Here is a 15,576-nt window from a genome sequence, read left to right as displayed (position 1 = left end):
CCAGCAAACCCCACACACTAACACTATCCTACACACATTCTGCGCCAATTTACAATTATCATCTAATTTCTTCTCAATCAGCTTATGTGAAACAGTGATGCACTATTTATGTAGATGCCCCTTCTCCATTACCATTAAAAACTTATTCCAAATCAGCTTATAGATTGAACTCAGAGACGTTCCAACAATTGATTGATAATCACAAGATTATTTCCTTACGATGCTTCCCAGAAAAAAAAGCCATTTGCTTTACTCAGGTTTACAAGATGAAGACTGTTTTCTCTTAAGTTGTGCGAGTTTTTGATGGGAAATCGATACTGATTTATGAAGATCTATTCTGTTTGACATCTCTCGTGGATAGAGATGCACCAAACAATGCGATGAGCATCCCATTAAATGTATTTTCCGTAGGAAACAGAACATAGAACAGTATCACACAGGGACAGACAATAGACAATAGGTGCAGGAGGAGGCCATTCAGCCTTTCGAGCCAGCACCGCCATTCAATGTGATCATGGCTGATCATTCTCAATCAGTACCCCGTTCCTGCCTTCTCCCCATACCCCCTGACTCCGCTATCCTTAAGAGCTCTATCTAGCTCTCTCTTGAATGCATTCAGAGAATTGGCCTCCACTGTCTTCTGAGGCAGAGAATTCCACAGATTCACAACTCTCTGACTGAAAAAGGTTTTCCTCATCTCCGTTCTAAATGGCCTACCCCTTATTCTTAAACTGTGGCCCCTTGTTCTGGACTCCCCCAACATTGGGAACATGTTTCCTGCCTCTAACGTGTCCAACCCCTTAATAATCTTATAAGTTTTGATAAGATCCCCTCTCATCCTTCTAAATTCCAGTGTATACAAGCCTAGTCGCTCCAGTCTTTCAACATATGACAGTCCCGCCATTCCGGGAATTAACCTAGTAAACCTACGCTGCACGCCTTCAATAGCAAGAATATCCTTCCTCAAATTTGGAGACCAAAACTGCACACAGTACTCCAGGTGCGGTCTCACTAGGGCCCTGTAAAACTGCAGAAGGACCTCTTTGCTCCTGTACTCAACTCCTCTTGTTATGAAGGCCAACATTCCATTGGCTTTCTTCACTGCCTGCTGTACCTGCATGCTTCCTTTCAGTGACTGATGCACTAGGACACCCAGATCTCGTTGTACGTCCCCTTATCCTAACTTGACACCATTCAGATAATACTCTGCCCTCCTATTCTTACCACCAAAGTATGACCTTCGACCCATACTGTCCATGCCAAACATGATGTCAAGACCAACTCTGACCTGCCTGTACTTAATCTGTATCCCTCCATATCCATGTGCCTACCTAAAGGTTTCTTAAATTGTGGCGTTCGAGGTTTTTAGATAGGCACATCCAAGTGCAGGGAACAGAGGGATATGAGAAGGGTCTTGACCCGAAACGTCACCCATTCCTTCGCTCCCGAGATGCTGCCTGTCCCCGCAGAGTTACTCCAGCTTGTTGTGTCTATCTAGAGGGATATGGATCATGTGCACCGAAACATGATGACCACTGACAGGTGGAGTGAATAACATTGATTATCTTGTTACAATGGCACCTGTCAAGGGGTGGGATATATTAGGCAGCAAGTGAACAGTCAGTTCTTGAAGTTGATGTGTTGGATGCAGGAGAAATGGGCAGGAGTAAAGACCTGAGCGACTTTGACAAGGGCCAAATTGTTATGGCCAGACGACTGGGTCAGAGCGATAGTCAATAGTCAATAGTCAAGTTGATTTGTCACACACACATAAATGTGCAGTGAAATGAAAGATTACCCACAGTCCAACAATAAGAGCAATAAAAATAAGCAATAACACACACAATCATAAACCAACACCAAACAAAAAGAAACATCCATCACAGTGAGTCTCCTCCAGTCACCTCCTCACTGTGATGGAAGGCCAGAATGTAATTTCTCTTCCCCTGCCGTCTTCTCCCGTGGTCAGGCTGTTGAATTTGCCACGTTCCAGGCCGCGCCGGACGGTGAATGGTCCGCAGCGGGCCGACCCAAGCCCCGCGATCTGGGGCGGGCGAAGACGCTGCCGCTGCACGTCGGGGCGGTCGTGGCTCCCGACATTGAAGCCCCCGCCGGGCAGAGAAAATCCCGCGGCCTATTTCAGGCCTAGCCAGACGGTGAAAGGTCCGCAGCGGGCCGACCCAAGCCCCACGATTCGGGGCGGGCGAAGCATCTCTGAAACGGCAAGGCTTGTGGGGTGCTCCCGGTCAGCAGTGGTGCGTACCTACTGACAGTGGTCCGAGGAGGGACAAACCACAAACCGGCGACAGACAGGGTGTTGGGCGCCCAAGGCTCACCAAAGGGCCCGTTCCTGTGTTGTACTGTTCTCTGCTCTATGTTCTAAATGCCTCTATTATATCTACCTCTGACACTAACCACAGCAATGCATTCCAGGCACACACTTCTTTGTAAAAACTTGCCCCGCACATATGCTTTAAACTTTGCCTCTTTCACCTGAAAGCTATGCCCTCTGCTCTCTGATATTTCCGGGATAAAGGTTCTGACTGTCTACCCCATCAATGCCTCCCATAATTTGTTCTCCTTCTATCAGGTCTCTCCTGAACCACCAGCGTTCCAGGGAAAACAATCCATGTCTGTCCAACCTCTCTCTCCCTGTAGCTGAGACCCACAAACATAGCATCATTCCATGAAACTAGATTTTTTAATGTTCATTTAAACGTGATCAGCTAATTGGTGGCAAGGCTGACAAGCATCGATTGCCTTCCTCACGTTGCTTAGATAGCACGGTGGCACAGTGGTAGAGTTGCTGCCTCACAGCGCCAGAGACCCGGGTTCCATCCTGACTGCGGGTGCTGTCTGAACGGAGTTTGTACGTTTTTCCCGTGACTGGGTGGGTTTTCTCCGGGTGCTCCAGGTTCCTCTGATATTCCAAAGACGTGCAGGTTTGTGGGTGAATTATGGTCTGTAATTTGTCCCTAGTGTGTAGGATAATGCTAATGTATTGGGGTGACCGCTGTTTGGTGAGGACTCGGGGCACCAAAGGGCCTGTTTCCACGTTGTATCGCTAAACTAAACCAAGTATTTCAGAAGTGTAGGAAGCAACGGCAGATGCTGGTTTAAACCGAAGATAGACGGCGGCACGGTGGCGCAGCGGTAGAGTTGCTGCCTTACAGCGAATGCAGTGCCGGAGACTCTCAGGTTCGATCCTGACTACGGGCGCTGTCTGTACGGAGTTTGTACGTTCTCCCCCGTGACCTGCGTGGGTTTTCTCCGAGATCTTCAGTTTTCCTCCCACACTCCAAAGACGTACAGGTATGTAGGTTAATTGACTGGGTAAATGTAAAAAAGAAATTGTCCCTCGTGTGTGTAGGATAGTGTTAGTGTGCGGGGATCGCTGGGCGGCGCGGACTCGGTGGGCCGAAGGGCCTGTTTCCGTGCTGTATCTCTAAATCTAAAAATAGACACAAAATGCTGGAGTAACTCAGCGGGACAGGCAGCATCCCTGGAGAGAAGGAATGGGTGACGTTTCGGGTCGAGAACTTCATCAGAATGGGTGACGTTTCGGGTCGAGACCCTTCTTCAGACTGATGTAGCTGAGAAGATGGTATGGGGTCTCTGGATGAAAAAGATCCTGAGCATTATTGCGGAGGGACTCAGGTAGAGGATACTTTCTGCTTGAGATGGTGTGAGATTTGGAGTGGAGCCTACAGGTGGAAATGTTCCTTCACTCCAGCTGTCCATCCAATGAAGATCCACTGGGCCACAGGTTTGAACCGTATAAAGCACAAGAGGCTTACAGCAAAAAATGCACAACAACTCAGGTGTCTGCAGAAAGACTCAAAATGGCGGAGAAACTCAATGAGTCAGGCAGCATCCCTGGAGAACATGGATAGGTGAGGTTTCGGGTCAGAACCCATTTCAGGCAACGACACAACATATGGTCACAAGGAAAAGGAGCAGAATTAGGCCATTTGGCCCATCGTCTACTCCACCATTCAATCATGGCTGATCAGCCATCCATTATCTCCTCCATTGTCATTACTTTTTTCCATGTCTTTCATCCAATTGTTCTATATCTCTCTACATCACACAGAGAGTGGTGAGTCTGTGGAATTCTCTGCCACAGAAGGTAGTCGAGGCCAGTTCATTGGCTATATTTAAGAGGGAGTTAGATGTGGCCCTTGTGGCTAAAGGTGTCAGGGGGGTATGGGGAGAAGGCAGGTACGGGATACTGAGTTGGATGATCAGCCATGATCATATTGAATGGCGGTGCGTACAGGCTCGAAGGGCCGAATGGCCTACTCCTGCACCTATTTTCTATGTTTCTATGATCTATCTCTCCCTCCTAACTCCATTCTCCTGCCTTCTCCCCACCTCTACACCAGATCACTGTGTGGTCACACGTGATTATATCTGAGTACACTTGGCTCTAGAACACTTTTATAACAAACTCACAGACAGACGGGCGGAGAGCATATCAACCGTCTCCTGTCATTTCTTGCCCTAATTAGGCAATTAAACACACCTTGAGCCCACAATGGGTCAGAACGTTGAACAGATTGACCCTTGGAGATAGAGCACTGATGTAATCCGTTCTGTAAGCCAAGATAAGGTAGGCATTGAGACGAGGAGGGTCGGCAGGTTAGCAGCTGTCCATATCACCCACATCTGCAACAGGAGGCAGCGAGGGCGTCTTTGTACATCAGTCTTGTATACACTGGAATTTAGAAGGATGAGAGGGGATCTTATCGAAACGTAGAAGATTATTAAGGGGTTGGACACGTTAGAGGCAGGAAACATGTTCCCAATGTTGGGGGAGTCCAGAACAAGGGGCCACAGTTTAAGAATAAGGGGTAAGCCATTTAGAACTGAGATGAGGAAAAACATTTTCAGTCAGAGAGTGGTGAAGGTGTGGAATTCTCTGCCTCAGAAGGCAGTGGAGGCCAATTCTCTGAATGCATTCAAGAGAGAGCTGGATAGAGCTCTTAAGGATAGTGGAGTCAGGGGGTATGGGGAGAAGGCAGAAACGGGGTACTGATTGAGAATGATCAGCCATGATCACATTGAATGGCGGTGCTGGCTCGAAGGGCCGAATGGCCTCCTCCTGCGTCTATTGTCTATTGTCTTTTAGTTTTAATTTAGTTTTTGAGATAAGGCGCGAAAACAGGCCCTTCGGCCCACCGAGTCCGCACCGACCAGCGATCCCCGCACACTAACGCTATCCTACACACACTAGGGACAATTTATAATTACACCAAGCCAATTATCCTACAAACCTGCACGTCTTCGGAGTGCGGGAGGAGACCGAAGATCTCGGAGAAAACCCACGCAGGTCACGGGGAGAACGTACAAACCCCGTACAGACAGCGCCCGTAGTCGGGATCGAACCTGGGCCTCCGGCGCTGCGCCACCGTGTCTATCTTTGTCGTAAACCAGCATCTGCAGTTCCTTTCCACACAGCATTGCCTTCCCATTCACAACTACCCTCCACTTTACGACCATTGTATAGAGAAATTACCCTTAATTAATCGGGTGGTATGTCTGTCTCTTCCAGCATTTAAACAACTTTTTCCCCGAGAAGGAAATAGAATTTCCTTTGTTACACTGCACCCCCAATACATTTATCAAACCTCAATCGTGTTACCCAGGGTCTATTGCATTTATTTAATGCATTTACACCAACGCTGAATGATTTATCCTGATGTTCAGTTGGAATTGAAGAAAAATTACAGAATTAGGTAACTTGCCTTGAGAAATCTTTAATGCGGTTTGCAAGCCTTTTAGCTTCAAAACATACTCTACGTCCCAAAAATCAATTCTACTTTTCCGAAACCTAATAGTGCCCTGGTTCTCCGAATTCTACATTTCACTCCCAATCTTTAGTCCAGTTTAGTTTTAGTTTGGAGACAGAGCACAGAAACATGCACTTCAGCCCACCGAGTCCATGCGGACTAGCAACCATCCTCTACACTAGAAGGTATTTATTCACAAAATGCTGGAGTAACTCAGCGGATCAGGCAGCATCTCAGGAGAAGGAATGGGTGATGTTTTGGGTCAATAGACAATAGGTGCAGGAGTAGACCATTTGGCCCTTCGAGCCAGCACCGTTCCTGCCTTCTCCCCATACCCCCTGACTCCGCTATCCTTAAGAGCTCTATCCAGCTCTCTCTTGAATGCATTCAGAGAATTGGCCTCCACTGCCCTCTGAGGCAGAGAATTCCACAGATTTACAACTCACAAGGGTCGAGACCCTTCTTCAGACCCTGTACACTAGCACTATTCTACTCACCAGGGATGATTTACAATTCTCACCAAAGCCCATTAGCCCACAAACCTGTACCACTTTGGAATGTGGGAGGAAACCGGAGCTGGAGTAACTCAGCGGGACAGGCAGCATCTCTGGAGAAAAAGGATGGGTGATGTTTCGGGTCGGAACCCTTCTTCAGATTGAAAATAGGAAGAAACTGCAGATGATGTTTCAAACCGAAGAAGGGTCTCGACCCGAAACATCACCCATCCCTTCTCTCCAGAGATGCTGTCTGACCCGCTGAGTTACTCCAGCTTTTTGTGTCTATCTTCTGAAAGTAGATAACTAACATGATAACCTCTGCTTGAAGGATTGCCACTGGGCAGGGCGGGGAATCCGTTATATTACGGCATGTAGTGCCTTGATCATGTTATTCCACCCAGGAGGTTGGATCATCTTTTACGGGGTTGTTGTCAGGGCTTGTGGGAGTGGATGAGCAGGCTAGGATTTCATGTATAGAGTCATAGAGTCATACAGCGTGGAAACAGGCCCTTCGACCCAACTTGGCATGGACATTGTGGGTAGGGTTGCCAACTTCCTCACTCCCAAATGAGGGACAAAGGGTGACGTCACCGCCCCGTGCCCCACGTGACCTCACCCAGCCAGCGGCCACGTGTTCCCGCTCCACCAATGGTGGCCGCCCGGGCCGGGAGGCTGGTTGCTATGCAACCTCCGTTAGGCAGTGCCCAGACCTCCGGGCCTACAGTGTCCGGGCCTACAGTGTCCGGGCCTACAGTGTCCGGGCCTACAGTGTCCGGGCCTACAGTGTCCGGGCCTACAGTGTCCGGGCCTACAGTGTCCGGGCCTAATATGGGCCAAGGGCGGTCCCGTACGGGACAAACCAATTTAACCCAATATACAGGATGTCTTGGCTAATATGGGACATTTGGCAACCCTAATTGTGGGCCGAAGGGCCTGTTCCTGTGCTGTTCTGTTCTGTATTCTCTGCCCTTTGTGTATGAATGTAGTGATTCATCTGTCTGAACTAAATTGCTCTTTCCCTAACCCAATATCCGCCTAACACCCTGGGCAAAGTGGGAATAGAATCTCCAACCTCCTGCCAACATTGTCCATGCCATTTTGCTCCTCCATTCTCCGTTGTTTTTGATAGAGAGCCTTCAGTGGGCTCAACACACCCAGCCAGCAAGGCGTGGTCCCGATTTCCCTTCTACAATGAACCTTGTTAAATTAAATCCGTGAAGCCAAACAGCCAGAACAATCATGTATCACATTTCTAAAGATGCATTTCTCCTTAATGAGGGAACTTGGGCAGCTCTGCGCGTTCTACACCCAGTGTGATGTTTCCCTAACCTTGCCACACCAAGGGCGTAACTGCACCGGAGAAGGTGCGGAGGAGATTCACCAGGACGTCTGGGAAAGAAAACTGCAGATGCTGGTTTAAATCAAAGGTAGACACAAAATGCTGGAGTAACTCAGCGGGACAGGCAGCGTCTCAGGAGGGAAGGGATGGGTGACGTTTCGGGTCAACCCGAAACGTCACCCATTCCTTCTCTCCAGAGATGTTGCCTGACCCGCTGAGTTGTATCTTGTATAAGAAAATAACTGCAGATGCTGGTACAAATCGATTTATTCACAAAATGCTGGAGTAACTCAGCAGGTCAGGCAGCATCTCGGGAGAGAAGGAATGGGTGACGTTTTGGGTCGAGACCCTTCTTCAGACTGATGTCAGGGGGGCGGGACTAAGGAAGGATATAGGTGGAGACAGGAAGATAAACTGATCTCTGATCTCCACTGATCTCCCGGTGGCCGAGCACTTCAACTCCCCCTCCCATTCCCAGTCTGATCTTTCTGTCATGGGCCTCCTCCAGTGCCATAGTGAGGCCCACCGGAAATTGGAGGAACAGCACCTCATATTTCGCCTGGGCAGCTTGCAGCCCGGTGGTATGAACATCGACTTCTCCAACTTTAGATAGTTCCTCTGTCCCTCTCTTCCCCTCCTCCTTCCCAGATCTCCCTCTATCTTCCTGTCTCCACCTATATCCTTCCTTTGTCCCGCCCCCCCCTGACATCAGTCTGAAGAAGGGTCTCGACCCGAAACGTCACCCATTCCTTCTCTCCCGAGATGCTAACTGACCCGCTGAGTTACTCCAGCATTTTGTGAATAAATCGAGTTGTATCTTGTATCATATGTTCATCACTTCCGAAGAGCCCACCAGGGACTATGTACTGGAAGTATCCAACACCCACTAGGGACAATTGAAAAAAAAACATTTACCAAGCCAATCAACCTACAAGTCTCTGCATCTTTGCATACTGACGTGAAGCCCACCATTTGAATTGAATATCTTTACATGTCATTCAAAAGAAGTTTGAACGAAATTTAGTTACCATGCAGTCACACCACTAAAAAAGCAACAGAAAACACACAACCACTTAATGACATGTTTTTGCAAAATGTTAATTGGTCAGCTCGACATAGATTACCATCAAACCCAAATCTATCAGGAGCAGACGAGGGCATTCGATTCAATTGGAGATCCCAGCTACCTAGACAGATGTGTGTAGCAATTCATTCATCCCTCGCACAATTAAAGCATGGAATAGTCTTCACCCTACTATAGTTACTCAAGCAGACGCAACTACATTTAAGGTAGCTCTTCTCCAACAAGCCCTTCTTGTTTAAGTCCATACTCCGCCACCTCCAGACCAAGAACCCAAGATCCAAGAGTCCGTGCCGACCAGCGATCCCCACACCCTAACACCATCCTACACACACTAGGGCCAATTTTACACTTACACCAAGCCAATTAACCTACAAACCTGCACGTCTTTGGAGTGTGGGAGGAAACCGAAGATCTCGGAGAAAACCCACGCAGGTCACGGGGAGAACGTGCAAACTCCGTACAGACAGCGCCCGTAGTCGGGATGGAACCCGGGTCTCCGGCGCTGCAAGCGCTGTAAGGCAGCAACTCTACCGCTGCGCCACCATGGGCGCCCCTGATAAGGAAATAATTGGCCAGGAGCTCATCCTTAGTGAGGAAGTGATGTGGATGAAAATATATCGGCAATTCACCGTTGGTCATGTTAAATGAGGTGGCACGGCGGCGTCAAGAGTCAACCGAGCTTTTTATGTCCCAGATAGAACAATGAAATTCTTCCATGCAGCATGCAGGATGTGAAAGTGGAGATAACATAGACCTAGTGCAAGGGAAATCCAAGATGAGCATTGATTCATGGGGTCTCTGGCGCTGTGAGGCAGAAACTCTACTGCTGTGCCACTGTGCCAACCCACAAAAGGATGATGGATAAAAGATTATTCAGGACAAGAAGGGTAACTTCGTTGATATAATGCAGTAGGTTATTTTATACCAAGCTGATTAAAAAAAAAATTTTTTTTTTACACACACAGTAGGCAACTCAGCCTCTATCCTGCAGTGTATCGTTTAACATGGGATTTGCCCAGCGTCTCAGAGCAGAGGTGGCAAAATGTTGGTGAACACCACTGTGCTCAGAGCTGCCATGCCACACGCACACGCACGCACACACACACGCACAAACACACACGTACTTACACGCACACAAATGCACACACGCACACAAACGCACTCACGCATATACACACAAGCATACACACGCACTTACACACGCACACACGCACATGCATGCATGCACATGCACACACATACATACACGCACAAACACACACACACATGCACACGCATACACACACACACACACATTTGAGGAGGATCTCACACTCATGGCCAATTTTCCTGATGCACAAAGTGTTACACGAGACAACATTGGTATCGCAATGGATGCAAACCTTCAGTTCCCATCAGCATGGAGAATGGATTAACTATTACATGATTCATGTCTAGTTTCTGCTGTATCTGCATAAATAAAGCCAGCATGAGAGGAGACGGAAATATGTGGATGTGATACAGGATGCCAGGAAGCAAGTGCGGTAGTCAGCATGTACTCGGGGAGCAATTGATTAGTCCACTAAGGGTTGAAAGATCCAAGAAGCATCCATCAAGAGACATTGATCAATCAAGTGAGTCGCTATTAACGGAGGAGGTCAGAGAGTCTGTGGACAATCCAGTCCAAGAATGATTGTAGACAGGGCACAATGTGCTGGGGAACATGGTGGTGCAACGGTAGAGTTACTGCCTCACAGCACCGGACACCCGGGTTTGATCATGACTACGGGTGCTGTCTGTACGGAGTTTCCACTTTCTCCCCGTGTCCTGCGTGGGTTTTCTCCCGATGCTCTGGTTTCCCCCCACACTCCAAAGACATACAGGTTTGTAGGTTGACACAAAATGCTGGAGTAACTCAGCGGGACAGGCAGCATCTCTGGAGAGAAGGAATGGAATGGGTGACGTTTCGGGTCGAGACCCTTCTTGAAGGAGAGTCAACGGTCTTAAAGAAGGGTCTCAACCCGAAGCGTCACCCATTCCATTCCTTCTCTCCAGAGATGCTGCCTGTCCCGCTGAGTTACTCCAGCATTTTGTGATAATATCTTCAGCTTAAACCAGCATCTGCAGTTCCTAATCTTCAAGTTTGTAGATTAATTGGCTTTGGTTAATTTGTAAAGTGAATAGGACAGTGTTAGTGTACGGCGTGGTCGCTGGTTGGCACGGACTCGGTGGGGCTACCTGTTCTCCCGGTTGCTAAACATTTTAACCACCCTTCCCACTCCCACACTGACCTTTCTGTCCTGGGCCTCCTCCATTGCCAGAGTGAGGCCGTGTACAAACTGGAGGAACAGCACCTCATATTCTGCAGGGGTAGCTTAAAAACCCAATAGTATGAATGTTGATTTTTTCATTTTTAGTTTAATTTAGAGGTACAGTGCGGAAACAGGCCCTTCGGCCCACCGAGTCCGCGCCGACCAGCGATCCCCGCACACTAACACTATCCTACACACACACTAGCGGCAATTTAACCTTGATACCGAGCCAATTAACCTACAAACCCGTACGTCTTTGGAGTGTGGGAGGAAACCGAAGACCATTTAGAACGGAGATGAGGAAAAACTTTTTCAGTCAGAGAGTTGTGAATCTGTGGAATTCTCTGCCTCAGAAGGCAGTGGAGGCCAATTCTCTGAATGCATTCAAGAGAGAGCTGGATAGAGCTCTTAAGGATAGCGGAGTCAGGGGGTATGGGGAGAAGGCAGGAACGGGGTACTGATTGAGAATGATCAGCCATGATCACATTGAATGGCGATCGGTGCTGGTTCGAAGGGCCGAATGGCCTCCTCCTGCACCTATTGTCTATCTCGGAGAAAACCGAGAGAACGTACAAACTCCGTGCAGACAGTACCCATAGTCGGGATTGAACCCAGGTCTCTGGTGCTGTGAGGCAGCAACTCTACTGCTGTGCCACCATGCCAATCTCAAGCAGAATTAATAAAGGGTTAATGCCAATTCCAACCTGAGACGTACAGAATGTCGCCAGGGCTGGAGAATTATTGTTAATCGGGGAGACTGTCTGGACTGGGATTGTTTTCACTGGAACTACAGACCCTGAAGGCATATCTTAGCAAGGTACATAGAATCATTAGAAACTAGACAGGGCCAATCTGTGTCATAAAATTCTACGAAGAGATTGAATACAATGACATGCATTTATACAACAACACCAATAAAATACTGATGCTGGAAGTCTGAGATAAAAACTGGAGGTATTCAGCTAGTTTGGTAGAACAAGGGGGGTGAGACCGTGTGTGTAGGAAGGATTTTGTGTCTATCGTCGACTTACGCTGCTGTACACTGGTACTGGGGCTGAGTTGCTTATCTAAGATGTATCCAAGTGCTGATGTGTGGAGATACTTGTACTGAACTCTACACAAAAATGAATTTCACTCGGTACACGAGACAATTAACTAAACTGAACTGGTCTGAACATTAAGTCCAGTGTCTGTGTAGGAAGGAACTGCAGATGCTGGTTTACATCGAAGATAGACACAAAATGCTGGAGTAACTCAGCGGGACAGGCAGCATCTCAGGAGAGAAGGAATGGGTGACGTTTCGGGTGGGGACCCTTCTAGTTCTGCTTTCAGGTCAACGACATACATCAGGATGAAACATTCAGTGATTATAAAACATCAGCTTGTTTTCTTCTCTAAGATGCAGTTTCACTACTTCCAGTCACAGGCTGATACAGCGTGGAAACAGGTCCTTCAGCCCAACTTGCCCACACCGGCCAACATGTCCCAGCTACACTACCCGCGTTTGGTCCACATCCCTCCAAACCCGTCCTATCCACGTACCTGTCTAACGGTTTCTTAAACGTTGGGATAGTCCCAGCCTCAACTACCTCCTCTGGCAGCTTGTTCCATACACCCACCACCCTTTGTGTGAAAACGTTACCCCTCAGATTCCTATTAAATCTTTCCCCCCTTCACCTTAAACCTATGTTCTCTGGTCCCCGATTCCTCTGGGCAAGAGACTGTGCAAAAAAAGACACAAAATTTGGAGTAACTCAGGGGGTCAGGCAGCTTGTCAGGGAACATGGAGTGGTGACATTTCAGGACAGGAACTTTGTAGTAAATTCAACAATAATTCAACGTGGGGCTAATAGCCTCTCTATAAACTGGATAATCCTCTTAATTATAGTCAAGAGTCAAGAGTGTTTTATTGTCATATGTCCCATGTTGTTCTTACTTACAGCAGCACCACAGAACATGTAAACATAATACACTGTAAACAATATGATTATTGTTTGTTTGCTTTTTGAGTATATATGTGTGTATATTTACATATATGTGAGTACATGCATATTTGTGTGTGTTTATATATATATATATATATACACACACATGCACACACTGAACTTTTTTTTACAATACAACACAATACATATATTGTATTGTATTGTATTGTAAAAAAAGTTCAGTGTGTGTATGTATATATATATAAACACACAAATATGCACGTACTCACATATATGTAAATATACACACATATGTACACATAAAAAGGAAACAAACAATAACAGTGCAAAAAGGAAAAACCAATGCCCTAAGTCTATGTAGTTCAGGGCTTATTTGAGGTTGTAGTGTTTAATAGCCTGATGGCTGTAGGGATGAAGCTGTTCCTGAACCTGGACGTTACAGTTTTCAGGCTCCTGTACCTTCTTCCCGATGGCAGGGGTGGAATGAGAGCGTGGCCAGGGTGGTGTGGGTCTCTGATGGTGCTGGCTGCCTTTTTGAGGCCACACCGACCAGCGATCCCCACACATTAACACTACCCTACACACAATTTACAATTATACCAAGCCAATCAACCGGCACGTCTTTGGAGTGCGGGAGGAAACCGAAGATCTCGGAGAAATCCCACGCGGGTCACGGGGAGAACGTACAAACTCCGTACAGACGGCACCCGTGGTCGGGATCGAACCCGGGTCTCCGGCGCTGCAAGGCAGCAACTCTACCGCTAAGCCATGTCCAGAAACTAGCTCCTTGGATCAGGATTTCGTGATTTATACAGCCGAAAGGAAAAGATTGATGGAAACTGTAACTAATACCAACTGCAGTCAAAATCCAGATAGCAGTCACGTTACAATGTGCTTGCTTAAAAGATATTGCAGGCAACAAAAGTTGTTTTAGGTTTAAAACCTCACACTTGCTTCCTTCGATACATCATTTAAAATCTGCTAATATAATTAATGCATGAAAGCCAGAGACTCTGGAGAGGGGGGTGGAAGGATTTTTAAGGACGGAAGATAATTAAGTGTAAGAGTCGGCATACGAAGGGTCAATGGTGATGTTCCTGACTACATATCAGGTAACTATCAGCACGTAAAACAATGACCCTCTAAACAACAAATGGAGCTTCTCGACAGACACACGCACGCACTCTGCATAAAACTTAGTCTATAATAATACTTTCTATTTATCCTCACCCTTTATAAAACTTAACCCCGTTGCAGATTTAAAAAACGGACATTTCCTCGGCAACCCTTCTCATACAAAACCACGACTCCGTTAAAAAAAAATATATAAGTTTTCTCACTTACTCATGCCGGTTTTCAAAGGCAACGTCACACTTCTTCGGTTTTTAGGAACTTTAATCTTCCAGCTTCCAGCGCAGATTTGAGGCAAAAGTTGGCTCAGGGCAAGAACAAAAGTGGTTGGTTCAGTGTGGATGGATAAGCAGCTGGAGTTAGATTACCCCTGTCCCCTCCACACCCCCCCCCCCCCCTTCTCTGTTTAGCTGAGAGAGTGGGAATAAAAGATTATTTTCTGCTCAGTCTCAGCCTAAAGAGAGTGCCTCTGATCACTATGGAGGCTGGGCTAGTCTGTGTCCAATTGATTTTCAGTCGGGAGCCTTTGAACAGTGATTAGGCCAAGTCTGTGGGAGGTGCAGATAAACAAACTATGATTCATCTCCACTCTCCTTGCCTTCATTCATTTGGTTAGGATAGGGGTCAGTCACAAGAGCTGCCTTATTACTACAATTAATCCCTTCAACACCAATCAATTTAACTCTTCAGCTGTCATTGATTATTATTCTCTCCCAAGAAAAAGCTTGAAATTAAGGACACAAAATGCTGGAGTAACTCAGCGGGTCAGGCAGCATCTCTGGTGAAAAGGGACAGGTGACGTTTCGGGTCGAGACCCTTCTTCAGACTGAGAGACGTGGGAGAGGGTGGCATGGATAACGAGAAAGGTTTTATAAGCAGGGCAGAGGGTCAGATAGAAAGTTGGGTGAAATGTTGGCAGATGCAATTTAATTGTGATAACTTTTGAGGTAGTACACTTTGGGGAGTCAAATAACAGTAAGCCATCTACATTAAATGTGAAGGTGCTAATGGACCTTGGAGTGCAAGTTCCTAGTTCCCTAAAAGGGAATAGGGAGGTGAAGAAGGTTGTGATATTTCTAGGCAAAAGGAACTGTAGTTGCCACAGAAGGCTGTGGAGGCCAAGTCAGTGGATATTTTTAAGGCAGAGATGGATAGATTCTTGATCAGAGCGGGAGTGGGCGTGCAACGTAGGTTTACTAGGTTAATTCCCGGAATGGCGGGACTGTCGTGTGTTGAAAGACTGGAGCGACTAGGCTTGTATACACTGGAATTTAGAAGGATGAGAGGAGATCTTATCGAAACGTATAAGATTATTAAGAGGTTGGACACGTTAGAGGCAGGAAACATGTTCCCAATGTTGGGGGAGTCCAGAACAAGGGGCCACAGTTTAAGAATAAGGGGTAGGCCATTTAGAACTGAGATGAGGAAAAACTTTTTCAGTCAGAGAGTTGTGAATCTGTGGAATTCTCTGCCTCAGAAGGCAGTGGAGGCCAATT

At 47.1% G+C, this 15,576-nt stretch overlaps 1 protein-coding gene across 1 annotated transcript in view; it reads right to left on the bottom strand.

The window, feature by feature from the left end:
- LOC144610904 (synaptotagmin-11) overlaps nucleotides 1-14,428 on the bottom strand; it is a 37,489-nt gene extending 23,061 nt beyond the window's left edge. Inside the window, exon 1 of the mRNA XM_078429892.1 lies at nucleotides 14,294-14,428. Coding sequence (XP_078286018.1) covers nucleotides 14,294-14,297 — 4 coding nt within the window. The 5' untranslated portion in view covers nucleotides 14,298-14,428. The remainder of the gene's footprint in view (nucleotides 1-14,293) is intronic.
- Between the last annotated feature and the right edge of the window lie 1,148 nt (nucleotides 14,429-15,576).

The sequence above is a fragment of the Rhinoraja longicauda genome, chromosome 38 (assembly GCF_053455715.1).
Source record: "Rhinoraja longicauda isolate Sanriku21f chromosome 38, sRhiLon1.1, whole genome shotgun sequence".
NCBI classification, from domain to species: Eukaryota; Metazoa; Chordata; class Chondrichthyes; order Rajiformes; family Arhynchobatidae; genus Rhinoraja; species Rhinoraja longicauda.
Note: the sequence above shows the minus strand (reverse complement) of the source record. Positions and strands in the feature narration are given on the sequence as shown.